This window comes from Schistocerca piceifrons, chromosome 7, assembly GCF_021461385.2.
Source record: "Schistocerca piceifrons isolate TAMUIC-IGC-003096 chromosome 7, iqSchPice1.1, whole genome shotgun sequence".
Lineage (NCBI taxonomy): Eukaryota > Metazoa > Arthropoda > Insecta > Orthoptera > Acrididae > Schistocerca > Schistocerca piceifrons.
In genome coordinates, this window is record NC_060144.1 from 386,047,796 (window position 1) to 386,066,227 (window position 18,432).

Consider the following 18,432-nt stretch of genomic DNA (forward strand, 5'->3'; position numbering starts at 1 on the left):
CAGGATGCACTCAGCCCCTTTGAGGTCAATTGAGGAGCTGCTTGATTGAAAATTAGCGGCTTCCGTTACGAAAACTGACAACGACTGGGAGCATCCAGCGACGCCTTCGGCTGAGGATGACACAGCGGTCGGTCGGTATCGTAGGGCCATCCGAGTCCTTTTAGGACGTAGAGAGAGAGAAAGTGTCACAATATTCGAGTCCCGAAGTCTTTTCTCGCAGTATTATCAAGAGTTTTGCGACTATCTTTTACCGAAATTTGTCCCAGAATTTTTCTTTCACATAATAATGACGGATGCCTGGTGTAGTCACGTAGTCAATGCGTAGCCCATTTTGCAGAATGACTGGCGAAATATCTAACTGAGAGAACTGGGATTCTTTCTCAGCTCCCGGGTTCGATGAACTGTGCAGATCCACCTAGAGAGGATACGAATTACACAGCTTCAAAACATTCACCGTTTCCTTTACGATATTGTAATGGACATTGCCTGTTCATCTGTTCCTCACGGAGATTTCTTTGATTTATTTCAGCTCCGTATTACTTAATAACATCTTTGTAATTTAGATAAATACGGAACTTACTCGTCACTGTTTTAAATACAATCAACAACAATTCGTATAACTTTTGGTCATTTCCCATAAGAAAAAAAAAACTTGCAGGACTATTACGTAGAAGTAAAACCTTGGACCAGATATGCATGTACTTCTCTCAATGTTTAAAACCACGTCATGTTTCAGTTAATACTCGAACTTTCGAAAATTATTCGCCTCCTTCACAGTCTAAAGAAAAGCTAGCTGTCTCATTTCAAACTCTTTTCTTTTAAAAACTGTCACAGATTTGTCACTATTGAAAAGGAGCACGACAATAAGGCACATTCGCCAAACATTTAAGCGTTCTTTTGTTGCTCGTCTCACTTATAATATCGTACTTAAACGCTCGGTTCGGAATACACAGCACACGCGTGGTACCAAATGAGTGAATCAGGTGACCGTTGCTACCTCCTGTTACCTAAAACCTCTCTCTGTACAAGCGATCAAGGGAATTTTGACAAATGGTAGCTTACAGGGGAAAAAGTCTGTGGGCATTGAGGAAAAATATCTTCGTGTTGTTTCACAGGTGACAAGTAAATCGCTTTCATTCTTCCTGACCAACGATACGTGCCTCGGGAAGAACGTTTGCATTTTGGTCACCCTGCAGCAAACGAAGCACTGTACAAAATCTGCGAATGTAGTGATTATTCATTAAATGTTAATAGTATTTTTCTGCGCCGTTGGATGGTGGACTGCATTTACAGACATACTGCTACATAATTCTGGCGTTTGCATGTGTACATCTGTAGAATATTACTAAATGTACTAACAACACGATATCATCACTCCATAGCAATTTAGGCGGTTAAAGATGGACTTGGGAGTTTACTGCGTAAGGGATGGAATTAGTTTCAGTATGTGGCGATGAACCGAAAATTCTGTTGGTTGCTACTTGCAAAGACACCACACGTAAATCGGATTTTTCTCTTTTTTTGTATTTATTGTACATAAAGTTCAGAGGTCGAACATCAAACCATCAAACATGTTCGTCTCAGGAAAATCGACTTTGAGGATTTCCGAGAGTGTTTAATTCACTACAGTTACTAAAATTTTTAAACGAGTTACGTTTTTCTGTGGTAGAATGCTTTCCTGTCACGTGGGCGGCCCGGGTTCGATACCAGGCTGAGGCAAGTTTTTGTTGACGTTCATGGTGAGAAATCCTGGGATTACATTTCAGCAAGATAATTGCCGTCCGCACATGGCGAGTGTTTGTACTGCTTGTCTTCGCACTTCCAAATACTCCCCTCAGTTGACAACATTTGGAGCATTACGGGCAATGCCCTCCAACCAGTTCAGGTTTTGGACGATTTAACGCTCCAGTTGGACAGAATTTGACACGATATCCCTCAGGAGGACATCCAACAACTCTGTCAATCAGTGCCAAGCCAAATAACTGCTTTCATAACGGCCAGATGTGGACCAACGTCTTGTTGACTTGCTCAATTTATTTTGCATAAATCATTCAATTTTTCTGAAATTTGTAATCATTTGTTTGTCGGTGCTTGTACACCACTTCAACTGATCTCTTGCCCTCTAAGATAATTCCTTCATTGTGGGTCATTTGTGTGCTACCACAACGAAAATTAACATTACCAGTTTCATTTATATTTTTGATGATAAAGGCTGAAGGCAGCAGCGAGAATAATGCTATACAAATATTCGTACAACATATATCTATAGCCATATCGGTGCCAGCTTGTAATTTTCGATAACCTATTGAATGGTTTTTGGCCTAAGGCTGCGTCAAAGTAGGTTAGGGTTTAAAGTTGGATTCTTAGTCTCCAGCTTCTGCAAAACACAATGTATTTCTTTTTTCTGTTTAGCCGAACATGTTTCGAAACCTTTGTGTTATCTGTGATGAGTCTCGATTTATTTCTGTGAAATTATTATACAAAGTTCGTGGTTGTTTTTATCTTTTAGGTCTAAAAATTATGGCATGTGAAATTTTTATTTTGCTTTGATTGCTCACCTGAAATTACATTAACTGTGAAGCTGGAGTGTACTTTTTAATGGCTTGACAGAATGTCATCCGCGAAGTATTCGGACAAATTCGCTTAAAGAGTTGTTATTTCTCAGTACTTGTCTCGAGAGTAGTAAATTGGTGTATGTTTCCGTCGTATTGTACGTATTTGGTGCGTTTCTCTCATTCGTAGGTAATTGCAAACACCGTTTTTCACACCTTTTGCACTTCACTCTCAGCTCGTATCACACGTTTCCATATGCAAAAACGAGAGTTGGGAGAAAGCGTACGTTGTCTTACTCATCGAGAGAAGAGTTTTGTTATTGTCCGTTGATGTGTTTATTTTGATTATTTGGTCAGTCTCTCTCTCTCTCTCTCTCTCTCTCTCTCTCTCTATGTGGGGGAGGGGGGTCTCAGAGAGAGTAGAGGAGGGAAGAGGGGACTTTGAGAGGAAGATGTTATTAGACGTTTGATGCACTATGTTTCCTCTGAGGAAGTGTTTTGTAAAATTCATTAAGTGTTGCAGATAGTGTTTTCTTCCTTAATGTTGTGTACTCGTTCGAAGCTTTTTTTCCTTGAGTCACTGCTTTTTATACGTTGACAACTTCCTCTACTGTAAGTTTTTGGTAGGCTCCATTACTTTCTCTGAGGACCTTCTACGCCAGTATCAATATTAGCCCAGTGTGATTGGCGGTTTTCCTCTGTGAAATGACATGCAAAAGTAGAGTGTGTACTGTCAAATTTATTTCGCAAACACGGAGAAAAATGGAGCTTCCAGTCACATAATGGCGACTGTCGAAGATTACCTATTGTGTGAGTGTGAGGAATCTATCAGCAGACGATTCAGTATGTTCGAGCAACACAAGTCTTTTGCTTGGATACTACTGACAATGAGTGCTTTACATCCCTCTCTCGGAGGCTATTTTAAACTGTTGTCACAGCCACTCATACAATCAAGAGATAGTTACGTTTAGTAAGGCTTTGGTAACCTCGCTAGCCGAAATGAGGCGTATCGCGAAACTGTTTCCTTGCCGAGAGAATTTTCCACCGCCACGGAGGACCGTCATGTACCCACGAGCTCGGTCTCATCAACGAACTGCCCACCAAGAACTTTCTCGACTAGTTAAAGCAAATACAGCGGCGGAATTGTTCCTTCGAAACGAGGGCCGTCCAGTGGTCTAATTAATTTGAGAGCAGTCGGAACGCCGGGGGAATCCCAGAAGCCCAACGGTCATCAGGCGAACCACAGGCAATGTCGAAATGTTACTCCTGGTTCCTGCTACGCGCTTGGTACACGACCTTTCCAATTAACCGGCACTGAGCTATTAAAAATGTCCTTTTTCTGTACTCATCTCAAGATTTAGTTGGCACTATAGCATCTTACGCGCTCCTGCCTAGCCTCCGAAGAACTACGAAATACTGACACGGAAGCTTGAGCTATAGTAACGGGAAATAGTATCAGAGACGACATAATTTTTTTTTATAATTTCAAACAGCATTCTAGCTTTGAGAACTGGTTATTAAGAATATCTTGCAGAAGAGAATGGTAGCACCACTTTAATATATCTCATGGAATTTCATCTTGGCGATAAAACGCAAAGCACGCTTTCCCATCATTACATGGAGAGTAATCTGTTAATCAAACTTACCAACATGAAACAGAGTTAGTATTCTCAACCTCAGATCATCTCCTCAATGCGTTGGCAGAAAGTTGCGTACATTTTGCAACAGATATCTGAGCTTTATTTTTAAAATGTTCAAACAAAACAGGAATAGCTTCTAAAAACTCTTCGTTAATAATGTCACCGATCACATACGATTTATACACTGTTGCAGTGCCTGTGTTATACCGACTACGATGGAAACTTTCTTTGGACGTGATGACAATGAAAATTTCTGCAGTACCGGGACTCGAACCCGGAATTCCCGCTTACCGTGAGCGGCTATCTGAGCACGAATCACGGCCAGACTCTAACTTCGGTATGTCGTCAACCCTGTGTCTACAACCTGTATTCGTTCATGCTTTATGTGTATTCCCGTGCAGGGGAAGTATTTTAATTGAAAGTCGGTTGCCCGGTGTCGGTGGATAAGTACGATATTGCAGCACCTATGTTAGTCCGAAGTACGATGCAGTGTGCCTTCGGACATGCAGTCCCACTGGAGTCCAAAATAAGCTGGGATACAGTGCACCCAACCGCCTACGAGCCACAAAAAATGTGGCCGGAGATTCTGAATCCAACACCCGTTGTTCGAAATGTGTGCCATAGTTTATAAACTACAGCAGGGACACCTCCAGCATCCTAGGAACATATGCCTGAGTTTGTCGTTTCCCCAAAATGCCAATGGTCTTCAGTCGTGGTTCTTCGGTGAAAGATACCTTGACGCGATTCAGCCACTTTGATTAGCATATCTGCATCGGTGTGTCCGTCTATGGTGGCGTTCATCACTTTCAAAACACTTTTAGTCTTTTGTCGAAATATATCTGGAAAATACTGCAGGTGAAGTAATGTTCATTTTCACATCAGTTGAAAATACGTAGCGTTTGCACTCGATTGCGTAGTCTACGGCTGTCATTTCACAAGACCACTGTCTTGTTCTCAATTGCGCAATCCGAAAACTCTTCACAGATTGCGAGGCGAAGTTCTTTCTAGTCTTGACTCGTGAACCGTGGGGCGAACTTGGCGGCAACACGATGCGTTCCAAGATGCTGTGTCCGCACGATTTCATGACATGTTCCAACTGAAATGTTACATTCTTCTGCAACATCTCGGACACTCAGTCTTCGATTGGCACGCACAATTTCGTTGATGTTCGTAACATGAGCGTCGTCGATAGACGTCCTCACGAGGGTAACCCTTTAGCTTCCGTCCGGCCATTTTTAAACGGTGTGAACCATTCATAACACCGAGTACGGCTTTAGCACTCATCACCGTAGGCTCTCTGCAACATTTGGTGTGTCTCTGTAACGGTTTTTTTGAGTATCACGCAAAATTTAATGCAGACGCGTTGCTCCTCTAGCTTCGCCATTTCTAAATTCGCAAACTGTGCGACACAACGTTCTACTCAATACAGCAATGATCAATAACTAACAGACATACAACAATGAAACTTCCGGTAGTATACATTAAAAACAGGCGTGTGCAGGGATGCCAACCACATTTCGCTCCAACACACACCATTGGCGCGAAATTACGAATGTTTCGGAATTTTTTGAACAGACCGCGTATAGCATCACTTAGCATGGTCTGAAGGTAAGCGTAGCTATCGGAAACTTACAATGCCAATACAATAGCAGCTTTCTTAAGGGTTTCTGACAAATTTCAGGCTCCATCAGTAGTGTTTCCAGATACTAACAATGTCTTTGTACAATGTATAGCTTTTGCTAACAAAAATTGTAACTGCGTCTCTACTTTTGTTTACGTATTACGTTGTGTCGAACCGGTATCTTTCGAACCTTCTGCCCAATCCAGAGCAGAGAAGCCGAAATCCACGTACTGCATCGCCAGTGCTGAAGCTGCAGGCGGCGTCAGAGATTATGGAGGGATGCTGCACCAACTTTCGTCTGCATTCGTTCGTGACCAACCCTCGAATTAGGTGTTCAGAGGCTTACCTGTAGTGTACAGGGAGGCTTTTCGCACTATCTTTTGCGAGCAACGATCCATGACAGACTTACCCCCAAATCTTGACGTCCTTCTGAGTGACGAAAGTTGTTTTACTTTGCCTCTGCCTGAATACTGCCCCCGTAACCTGGAATGTATGTCATTCGATTATGTTCTAATGAAATATTTATCAGTGAGTGCATCTCTGGATTTGTAGCTGCTAATACAGCACCATGATTAAATGTTAGAGGAAAGTACATTAAAAAAAAATAATTAAAATGAGTTATCTTAATCTGTGTTGTCTAGGCCAAATTCTTCTGACACCGCCATTTTATTAGTGGTCCGGGTTTTTCTGGTTGGGATAAAACAAACGTCTTCCACTGTGCTTTGTATCATCTTCAAAAGTAACTCGTTCACATTCAAAACAGAGGCTTCTGTTCTCTAATATAGCCCCACAAAAAGGAGTCGATTGTGTTCAGATCCGGAGAATACGGTGACCGATCGAGGCCCATGCTAGTGGCCTCTGGGTATCCCAGAGCCAGAATGCGGTCTCCTCCGGGACATCACACACACACCTGCTTCGATGGGGCCGAGCTCCATCTTGCTTGAACCACATCTTGTCGAAATCAGAGCCACTTTGGTTTCCCATCAGGCCACCCGTAGCCAGCCGTGCAGTTTGTTTGAACTTCCTGTCGCAAAGACTGAGCTACGAACTGCGCTGTAATGAGTTCTGGCGCGCGTTTGGCAGTATTTCTAACATATGTATGCCCACCGGAGCGTTCTGAAAACCTCCATTGTCAAAATAATTATCATGCTGACATCCAGTTTTCCTATTACTAAAAATTTAGACAAAGTTATATGTTTTCGTGTGCAAAAAATGCCAAGGACAAAAATTGTTACAAAAGCTTTGTTAGTTATGGATTCTTCCGTTATTTCTTGGTAGAGAATTCCATTTTTAAGAATGAATAACAAGAACGACGTTCCTGTTCTACTGATTTTTGTTTATTTCTAACTAGTTTTCAGCTAATTGGGCCATCTTCAGGAAACAACTGACTGGCGTCTGCAAGAGACACTACGTCTTAGGTAACCAAACATCAGAAGCAAAGATACAATCTACTTGAACAGAACATTGTGCATCAAACTTATTTTTTAACGTCGAAATTATACCTTACGCCATAGACAATATTAAGCGCAAAAGTAATCAAACTACCCAGTGCTATTGTATCACAGGTTATATGTTTATAAAGTTTATAATTTAAACATTAGTTTCCTGAGATAGGGTAATGAGCCGAAAACTAGTTAGAAATAAACAATAATCAGTAGAACAAAAACGATGTACTTGTTATTTAACCTTAAATAAAAAAGATATGTTAAGTTATCGCGATTTAAAATTCGAAGGTTTATGTTTTGCAAGTAAGTGATTCTACAGTAAATAAAATGTTTTTCTGTGAAGCTAACCACGTTTTCACAAATAAAAGGTAGTTGTTAAGACAGTGAATGTTAAATTATAGACAGGAGCAGCCTAAACCAAATTTTATGATTTGTGTAACATGTGCTGTGTTTCGAACACATTGAGTGATGGAAATTTACACTGTTTGATGAAAACATTTATCTTCAAAACTATGTTATCACTCATATTTTTCTGTTTTAAAGTGAAACAGATAGGATAACGAACTTTTTGGAATGTTACGTCTACAAGATGTAACTTGTTTAATTGATTACAAACAAATAAGTAAAATGTTGCTACTAAGAATGTTCCAATGTATAGTGCGCTTCCTCAAAACCCATGTAAGAGGCGTGTGAGAAAAGTAGTGAGACTGATTTGTTTATCCATCAAAGTTATTATTTTTTGCAGATAATATTTTTCCCTTCAAAGTACACTTCTGGCCATTAAAATTGCTACACCACGAAGACGACGTGCTACAGACGCGAAATTTAACCGACAGGAAGAGGATGCTGTGATATGCAAATGATTAGCTTTTCAGAGCATTCACACAAGGTTGGCGCCGGTGGCGACACCTACAACGTGCTGACATGAGGAAAGTTTCCAAACCGATTTCTCATACACAAACAGCAGTTGACCGCCATTGCCTGGTGAAACGTTGTTGTGATGCCTCGTGTAAGGAGGAAAAATGCGTACCATCACGTTTCCGACTTTTATAAAGGTCGGATTGTAGCCTACCGCGATTGCGGTTTATCGTATCGCGACATTGCTGCTCGCGTTGGTCGAGATCCAATGGAATATGGAATCGGTGGGTTCAGGAGGGTAATACGGAACGCCGTGCTGGATCCCAACGGCGTCGTATCACTAGCAGTCGAGATGACAGGCATCTCATCCGCATGGCTGTAACGGATCGTACAGCCACTTCTCGATCCCTGTGTCAACAGATGGGGACGTTTTCAAGACAACAACCATATGCACGAACAGTTCGACGACGTTTGCTGCAGCATGGACTATCAGCTCGGAGACCATGGCTGCGGTTACCCTTGACGCTGCATCACAGACAGGAGCGCCTGCGATGGTGTACTCGCCGGCCGAAGTGGCCGAGCGGTTCTAGGCGTTACAGCCTGGAACCGCTCGACCGCTACGGTCGCAGGTTCGCATCCTGCCTCGGGCATGGATGTGTGTGATCTCCTTAGGTTAATTAGGTTTAAGTAGTTCTACGTTCTAGGGGACTGATGACCTCAGAAGTTAAGTCCCATAGGGCTTAGAGCCATTTGAACCTTTTTTTTTGTGATGTACTCAACGACGAACGTGGGTGCACGAATGGCAAAACGTCATTTTTTCGGATGAATCCAGGTTCTGTTTACAGCATCATGATGGTCGCATCCGTGTTTGGCGACATCGCGGAGAACGCACATTGGAAGCGTGTATTCGTCACCGCCATACTGGCGTATCACCCGGCGTGATGGTATGGGGTGCCATCGGTTACACGTCTCGGTCACCTCTTGTTCGCATTGACGGCACTTTTAAACAGTGGACGTTACATTTCAGATGTATTACGACCCGTGGCTCTACCCTTCATTCGATCCCTGAAAAACCCTACATGTCACAGGATAATGCACGACCGCATGTTGCAGGTCCTGTACGGGCCTTTCTGGATACAGAAAATATTCGATGCTATCCTGGCCAGCACATTCTTCTGACCTCTCACCAACTGAAAACGTCTGGTCAATGGTGGCCGAGCAACTCTCTCGTCACAATACGCCACTCACTACTCTTGATGAACTGTGGTATCTAGTTGAAGTTGCATGGGCAGATGTACCTGTACACGCCATCCAAGCTCTGTTTGACTCAATGCCCATGCGTATCAAGGCCGTTATTACGGCCAGAGGTGGTGGTTCTGGGTACTGATTTCTCAGGATCTATGTACCCAAATTGCGTGAAAATGTAATCACATGTCAGTTCTAGTATAACATATTTGTCCAAGGAATACCCGTTTATCATCTGCATTTCTTCTTGGTGTAGCAATTTTAATGGCCAGTAGTGTAGTTCCGTTCGGCAGCTATTCACCGGCAGAGTCGTTGTTCCCAGTCTTGGTAGCGGCTATGAAAGGCTTCAGCTGGTAAGCATCAGTTTGTCTGCACTCGATTCACCCTTTACCTTAGCCTTTCAAGGACATTTTTGTAAAACACTTGGTTGACAGTTTGTCCTGGAGGACCAAATTTTTACATACGGTACCCCTACTGTGAAAAAACATTTCAGAATTGCTTTAATCTTTGATTTACTCATTCGAGAGTTTTTCAGTCGATGAGATGTCCCAGTGTGCCGCTCCTCAGTTTTCTGCTTTGTCTCAGGATAGTACTAAAAACTCCAGGATTCATCGCTTGTGTCATATGATAGAATCATTCGCGGTCATTGGCAATCCTCTGAAAATTAACGTACACTTTTCTTCGATTGTCCTTCGGCTCAGCTGTGAGGCTTTTCGGCACCATTTTGGCACAAACCTTTCGCATGTGCAAAACTTCGGCCAAAATTTTATGTATGGCGAACGTTTTTATCAGGTCATCCCTCATCCTTATTGTTAAACGTCGGTCTGCTCTCACAAGATCAAGCCCACATTTTACATTCCCGTCGCCTTTTGAAGCTGAAGGTCTCCTGAGCGAGGTTCATCTTCAGCGTGTCCTCCACCTTGCAAATATGATTCGTGCCAGCAAAAAACTTGTGCACTTGATAACGAATGTTCCCCACAGGCGTGTTTCAACGTTTCAAGGATCACATCCTCAGATTTCACAAGTTTAACGTAAAACCTGATAGCATAACGCTGCTCTAAATTCCGCTGTTCCATTTTTCGTTACGTAAACAAAAACACAGTTTCACTGATGGCGCTCTCTGAAATCACGTGATGGTTGTACGGAGCTGAAACTTGGACTGAGCGTCTTGAAGGAATGAACACACCGGTCTACACAAGCAGAGCAACACAGCGACGCCAGATCGCTCGCAGTGTTGTGAGTTTCATTATTTTCTCACAAACCTCATATGATATTTTTCAAAACTAAAATGGTATCAAAACTTCAAAAGTGATATTGAAGGGTTCATTTTGTCAAACTGGCCTAAATCATGGTTCTTTATAAATCCAGTTACATTTTTGGGTTCAATGGCCATCCTTATTTACCTCTAAAAACCATTGAAAAACTAAGATTGCACAATTTTTTTTATCATCCAAGACAACGGGTTTCAACAGTCTTACCTGTCATTTCCAGGTCTTGTTTTGGAGTAAAACATATTCATTTTAGGCTGAACCTCATGTAAGAGATGGCGACTGAGACCAAATGTTTCTAAAACCGAGGTAAGCCTGTTCCACTTCTCTAATCGCCTTTCATCAGCAAAGATCAGTCCACAGTTCGGCCCTCTTGGCACAGTCAGATACAACGAATGCCCAAAATACGTGGGAGTCACTCTGGACAGAACTTTAACATACGCCGGCCGGTGTGGCAGTGGGCCTTTCCAACTTGGCCAAGAAGATACAAACACGAGTGAACCTTGTGAGACAGCTGGCAGGCAGTACATGGGGAGCAACCACATCAGTCCTCCGAGGAGCATCCCTTGCACTGGTATACTTGGTTCAAATGGCCCTGAGCACTATAGGACTTAACTGCTGTGGTCATCAGTCCCCTAGAACTTAGAACTACTTAAATCTAACTAACCTAAAGACAGCACACACATCCATGCCCGAGGCAGGATTCGAACCTGCGACCGTAGCGGTCGCGCGGTTCTACACTGTAGCGCCTAGAACCGCTCGGCCACTGGTATACTCTGCATTAGAATACTGTGCACCAGTTTGGCTCCGAAGTGCCCACATAGCGAAAGTAGACGCTCAACTGAACTCAGTTATGACAGTAATTAGTGGTACAGTCCGGTCTACACCTACTTGCTGGCTACCAGTGCTTTCAAACGTCTGTCCACCACACCTCCGTCGAAAGGCTGCGCGGTTCTACACTGTAGCGCCTAGAACCGCTCGGCCACTGGTATACTCTGCATTAGAATACTGTGCACCAGTTTGGCTCCGAAGTGCCCACATAGTGAAAGTAGACGCTCAACTGAACTCAGTTATGACAGTAATTAGTGGTACAGTCCGGTCTACACCTACTTGCTGGCTACCAGTGCTTTCAAACGTCTGTCCACCACACCTCCGTCGAAAGGCTGCTCTTTACAACCTTTGTCAGCAAGTTTCTGAAAACAGCTCGATCCCTCTTCATGGCGATTTGCTATCACTGCCAAGGAAACGCCTCAAATCCAGAAAACCAGCATATGAAATGGGAGTCCAAATGCTATCCACAGGATTCGACCAGGACGCAGAGTGGAAACGTGAGTGGCAAGCTACAAGAACCCTAAACCACGAACTTGTAGACAATCCAACAGTTCCAGTTCCAGGCTTCCACCAACCAAGGGAGGTGTGGGTGCAGTTAAACAGATATCGGACTGCAGAGGGTAGGTGCAAATACAACATGCGCAAGTGGGGCTTTTCAAGTGACAGTGTGTGTGACTGTGGTGACACCCAAACAATGAGCCACATAGTGAATGAATGTCCAGTCAGACGCTTCCCTGGTGGCATTGAGAAACTCCATCCAGCATCCCACGAGGCACTCCGCTGGATCGAGTCCATCAACATCTGAGTGTTATCTGAGCCGTTTTTAAACTTGTGCACTGTATATAATTTCACATATTCATTTTTATATATATTTCTTTGTTTTGCTAAATGTGTATTACTGTAATTGATACATACGTTGATAATAATGATAATGTACAAGATATAAAGCGGATAAAACTCAGCACATTATAAACATGTATCATCGCTAAAATATTTAAAAAATTACAAAATACGTAGCACTTTGTCCAAAAGGTCATGTACATATACATATCTCTCGCAGATGCTTGTTGTGTGGTAGAAATACTGTACACAGTAGCACATCTGAGTCAGTTTGTTCAGCGTAAGCAGCTGTAAGCAATATTTATTTGGACATGACCTATTGGACAGGGTGCTGCGTGTTTTTAAATTTTTTAAATATTTTAGCGATGACAAACGGTTATAATGTGCTGAGTTTTATCCACTTTACATCTTATTCATGAGGTTCAGCGTAAAATGAACATGTTTTACTAGAAAAAATGTTGAAGACCTGAAGCTTACAGTTAACCCGTAAGTACTATGGATGGTCTCTCAGACCGCTATAGTTTTTCGTCTTGTGATGTTTCACACACCCCAGTGAGGTGAAGTGGACTCATCTGTGTACCTTCCTATGGCAGGCTACACGTGCCAGAAATCTGTCATTGTTGTTACAATTTGTTTCTTGTTCTTGGGCCTTGAGAGGTTTCACAGATATACCATAGTGTTTGCGTGACCCCTTTTTGTTGAACGTTACCATTTCTCCGAGGTGAGAAAAGCTAGACCATCTCTGCATTGTTTTCTACACGAGACAGATATGGGTGTCCTAGAACGCCTCAGCGAATTCTGAAATGAAGACTTTGATGACAGAGATACTGACCCTGATTTCCTGTATTTATTGATCACGATACTAATTCGGAGAAAGAAACCGAAAATGATGAAGATGTGACACGTGATGACGATGGAGAAGCCGTACTTCTTCGGTAAGGCCAGAAAGACGTTTTCGATGGGGAAAACAGAAGCCGCTAACTTGTAAGAGCAAGGCAAGTCGACATTGTCTTGCAGCTGCCTGGACTGCAACAGATTCCTAAAATTTTGAAAGACGATAAACATCAACCTTTTGTTGTCCTTGATTGAAGTGAAAAACAAGTATCTGTGTCAACAGTGTGGTATTCTGATTTGCTTAGAGAATTGTAGGTCGGTCTGCGTGAAATGCTAGCAGAATGAAAGCGATTAAAATTTGACTCAGGGCCTCAGAAGAATATGTAAGGTAATTACTTTCTTCTTGATTTTTAAAATAAAAAATTGGAAAAATTTCTCCGCTGACAGAAATACAGGGTGGAATAATCGCTCTACGTTTGAAATGGTAACTAGTAAACTCAAAGCTGATTCCAAGTATAGTTTGTCATGACTGAAATGTGATTTCCATACAGTTATGTTGCGAATCTGTAATACTATCACTCTGATGATAATCTGTAAGTCAATAGAGAGGTAACTACGTGCTGTTATTTTAGCAACACGTAAAACAAAAATAAACTGCAAATTTTGCTGTCTTTTAGTTTTCAAAGTGTTTTAAATATTGCATTGTTTAAAAAATGCAAATTTCCATGAAGTCTGATTCCAAGAAGTGTAACGTACAGTAGGAAGTCATGAAAAACTATATTCACCAAAACAATGGTTTTATACATAAAAAATAAAAAGGCGGTCTGAGAGACCACTCCATAATAACTCCGTTCCTGTCAACTTCCATAGTAGTTAAGGGTTAAGACTGTTGAAACCGACCGTCGTGAAAATATACAGGGTGGTCCATTGCTAGTGACCGGGCCAAATATCTCACGAAATAAGCAACAAACGAAAAAACTACAGAGAACGAAACTCGTCTATCTTGAAGGGGGAAACCAGATGGCGCTATGGTTGGCCCGCTAGATGGCGCTGCCATAGGTCAGACGGATATCAACAGCATTTTTAAAAATAGGAACCCCCACTTCTTATTACATATTCGTGTAGTTCGTAAAGAAATATGATTGTTTTAGTTGGACCACTTTTTTCGCTTTGTGATAGGATGGCGCTGTAATAGTCACAAACGTATAAGTGCGTGGTATCACGTAACATTCCGCCAGCGTGGACGGTATTTGCTTCGTGGTACACTACCCGTGTTAAAATGGACCGTTTACCAACTGCGGGAAAGGTTGATATCGTGTTGATGTATGGCTATTGTGATCAAACTGCCCAACGGGCGTGTGCTATGTATGCTGCTCGGTATACTGGACGACATCATCCAAGTGTCCTGACCGTTCGCCGGATAGTTACGTTATCTAAGGGAACAGGAAGTGTTCAGCCACATGTGAAACGTCAACCACGACCTGCAACAAAAGATGATGCCCAAGTAGGTGTTTTAGCTGCTGTCGCGGCTAATCCGCACATCAGTAGCAGACAAATTACGCGAGAATTGGGAATCTCAAAAACTTGGGTGTTGAGAATGCTACACATCAACATCGATTGCACCCGCACCATATTTCTATGCACCAGGAATTGCATGGCGACGACTTTGAACGTCGTGTACAGTTCTGCCACTGGGCACAAGAGAAATTACGGGGCGATGGCAGATTTTTTGCACGCGTTCTATTTAGCGACGAAGCGTCATTCACCAACAGCGGTAACGGTTACCGGCATAATATGTACTACTGGTCAGCGGAAAATCCACGATGGCTGCGACAAGTGGAAAATCAGCGACCTTGGCGGGTTAATGTATGGTGCGGCATTATGGGAGGAAGGATAATTGGCCCCCATTTTATCGATGGCAATCTAAATGGTGCAATGTATGCTGATTTCCTTCGTAATGTTCTACCGATGTTACTGCAAGATGTTTCACTGCATGGCAGAATGGCGATGTACTTCCAACATGATGGATGTCCGGCACATAGCTCGCGTGGATAGCATTTTCATGACAGGTGGATTTTTTCGTCGAAGCACCATACCATGGCCCGAACGTTCACCGGATCTGACGTCCCCGGATTTCTTTCTATGGGGAAAGTTGAAGGATATTTGCTATCGTGATCCACCGACGACGCCTAACAACGTCAACGCACTGTCAATGGATGTGCGAACACAACGGAAGGGAAACTACTCGCTGTTGAGAGGAATGTCGTTACACGCATTGCCAAATGCACTGAGGTTGACGGACATCATTTTGAGCATTTATTGCATTAATGTGGTATTCACAGGTAATCACGCTGCAACAGCATGCGTTCTCAGCAGTGATAAGTTCACAAAGGTACATGTATCACACTGGAACAACCGAAATAAAATGTTCAAACGTACCTACGTTCTGTATTTTAATTTTAAAGAAACTACCTGTTACCAACTGTTCGTCTAAAATTGTGAGCCATATGTTTGTGACTATTACAGCGCCATCCATCACAAAGCGAAAAAAGTGGTCCAACTAAAACATTCATATTTCTTTACGTACTACACGAATATGTAATAAAAATGGGGGTTCCTATTTTTAAAAAATCGCAGTTGACATCCGTTTGACCTATGACAGCGCCATCTAGCGGGCCAACCATAGCGCAATCTGGTCTCCCCCTTCATGCTAGACAAGTTTCGTTCTTTGTAGTTTTTTCGTTTGACGCTTATTTCATGAGATATTTGGCCCGGTCACGATCAATGGACCACCCTATATATATAGTCGCCCATAATCTCATAATCAAAAAGTTCAGTTTATTTACCTCTCATCCTCAAGCCCACTGCCTAGCTTGTCCGTCCAGCACATTTTGTCCACAACCGTTCTGAGCGTCACGTCCGACTGTGTTGCAGGAGCGGTCGAGGCGTGTGATGTAGCAGGGGAGCCATGGCGCCGAGTATGAGCTGGTCGTCGCTCGTCGTGGTGGCGGCGGCGGCGCTGATGGCGGTGACGGGCCGGGCGAGTGCCCAGCCGGGCGACTGGTCGTCCAACTGCCCGCAGGCGTGCAAGTGCAAGTGGGTGTCGAGCCGCAAGACGGCCGAGTGCACCAACGCCAGCCTCAGCGCCGTGCCCGCAGACCTCAGCCACGAGGTGCAGGCGCTCTACCTGTCGGGCAACGTCATTCCCGCCATCACCGACAACGCCTTCCGGTAGGAGCCGCCGTCTGCTTATTCCACATTTTCCTGCGATCCTTGTCAGATTAATGAAGTGAAACAATGATTTCGACTCTCTTTCTCTATCTGTCGCTTGGGCCTTGTCTCGCAGTTACGCAGGGCATGCATCGTTAATCGGATTTGGCATGTTAATGGTCAAGGGGTGGCCGGATGCCCTTCCTGCCGCCACCCCGTACTCCCTGGGACGTAAATAGTGTACCCCAACTGTCTGCGTTGAGTGTAATCCATGGAATAGTGCGAATGTGTTCAGATGTCTGCGAGCCGTGGAACTGAGGCGGAACATGAGGACCAGCACGGTATTCACTTAGCGGGATGTGGAAAACCGCCTAAAAACCACATCCAGGCTGGCCGGCACATCGGCCCTCGTCGTTAACCCGCCGGGCGGATTCGATCCGGGGCCTGCACGCCTACCCGAGTACCCGAGTCCAGGAAGCAGCGCGTTAGCGCTCTCTCTCTCTCTCTCTCTCTCTCTCTCTCTCTCTCTCTCTCTCTCTCTCACACACACACACACACACACACACACACACGAAACCTGGCAGACAACACAAAGGAATATTCTGGTCGCATGTAAAGTATACCAACGACAAGATTAAATCGCTACCTTCACTGTGCGATTACGATGGAGCTTTTACTGATGGCAGTGCCGGTAAACCAGAGTTATTAAGCACGGTTTTGCGGAATTCCTTCACCAAAGAAGACGAAGTAAATATTGGAGATATTGAATCAAGAACAATTACCACTACGAGTAACTTACAAGGGAACCTCCCCATCGCACCCCCCTCAGATTTAGTTATAAGTTGGCACAGTGGATAGACCTTGAAAAACTGAACACAGATCAATCGAGAAAACAGGAAGAAGTTGTGTGGAACTATGAAACAAATAAGCAAAATTTACAAACTGAGTAGTCCGTGCGCAAGATAGGCAACATCAAGGAGAGTGTGAGCTCAGGAGCGCCGTGGTCGCGTGGTTAGAGTGAGCAGTTGCGGAACGAGAGGTCCTTGGTTCAAATCTTCCGTCGAGTGAATAGTTTAATTTTTTATTTTCAGACAATCATCACCACATGTACTGTTTATCAACAAATGTAGGAAATAATCATACAAATGTTCGACAATCGTTCGATCCCTTAAGGAACTTTCCGTTTCCTTACAGATCGGAAAATATTCATTGGCCTTGTTATTGAAGTCGCGCTGTATTTGCTGGATTCAAATTGCCCACGGAACACATCTCGCGTATTTAATGCAGTCTCGTCCAAAGTAGTGAACAGTCAACTGCCAGCCAGGGAGCCTCGTTAGCAGGAATACTCTCTCTTCCGTGCGCTGTAGTCGACTGACGTCGTGTTTTTCGATGTTTGTTTAGGTGTAGCGTCCCCATACTACGGCGCAGTTACCTCGCATCGGACGGACAGATAATAATTGTCTGAAAATAAAAAAATTAAACTTTTCTCTCGAGGGAAGACTTAAATCAAGGACCTCTTGTTCCGCAGCTGCTCACACTAACCAAGCGATCACGATGCTCCTGAGCTCACACTATCCTTGATGTTGTCTATCTTGCACATGGACTAATCAGTTTGTATGTTTTGCTTATTTTTTTCATAGTTCCACACAACTTATTCCTGTTGGCTCCATTGATCTGTGTTCAGTTTTTCAAGACCTATCCACTGTGCCAACTTATAACTAAATCTGAGGGGGGTGCGATGGGGAGGTTCCCTCGTTAGAAGTAGATATCCTCGGTGTACCGAAGCAACTGAAAACTCTTAATAAAGGCAAGGCCTCCGGTCCAGATTGTATATCAGTCAGGTTCCTTTCAGAGTGCGCTGATATAATAGCTCCATACTTAGTAGTCATACACAACTGGTCGTTCGCAGAAAGATCCGTAACCAAAGACTGGAAAGTTGCACAAATCACACCAATACCCCACAAAGGAAATAGGAGTAAAACTTCGTGGCAGATTAAAATTGTGTGCCGGACCGAGGCTCGAACTCGGGACCTTTGCCTTGGAAGAAAGGATATTGCGGAGACATGGCTTATCCACAGCCTGCAGGAT

General features: G+C 43.5%; 1 protein-coding gene across 3 annotated transcripts in view; it reads left to right on the top strand.

The window, feature by feature from the left end:
• The window catches only part of LOC124804696 (leucine-rich repeat-containing protein 24-like), a 370,900-nt gene that overhangs the window by 297,857 nt on the left and 54,611 nt on the right, over positions 1–18,432 (top strand). For all 3 annotated transcript variants that reach the window (XM_047264949.1, XM_047264950.1, XM_047264948.1), the window contains one exon: positions 16,069–16,365. In XM_047264949.1, the coding sequence (XP_047120905.1) occupies positions 16,103–16,365 (263 nt within the window). In that variant the 5' untranslated portion in view covers positions 16,069–16,102. The remainder of the gene's footprint in view (positions 1–16,068; positions 16,366–18,432) is intronic.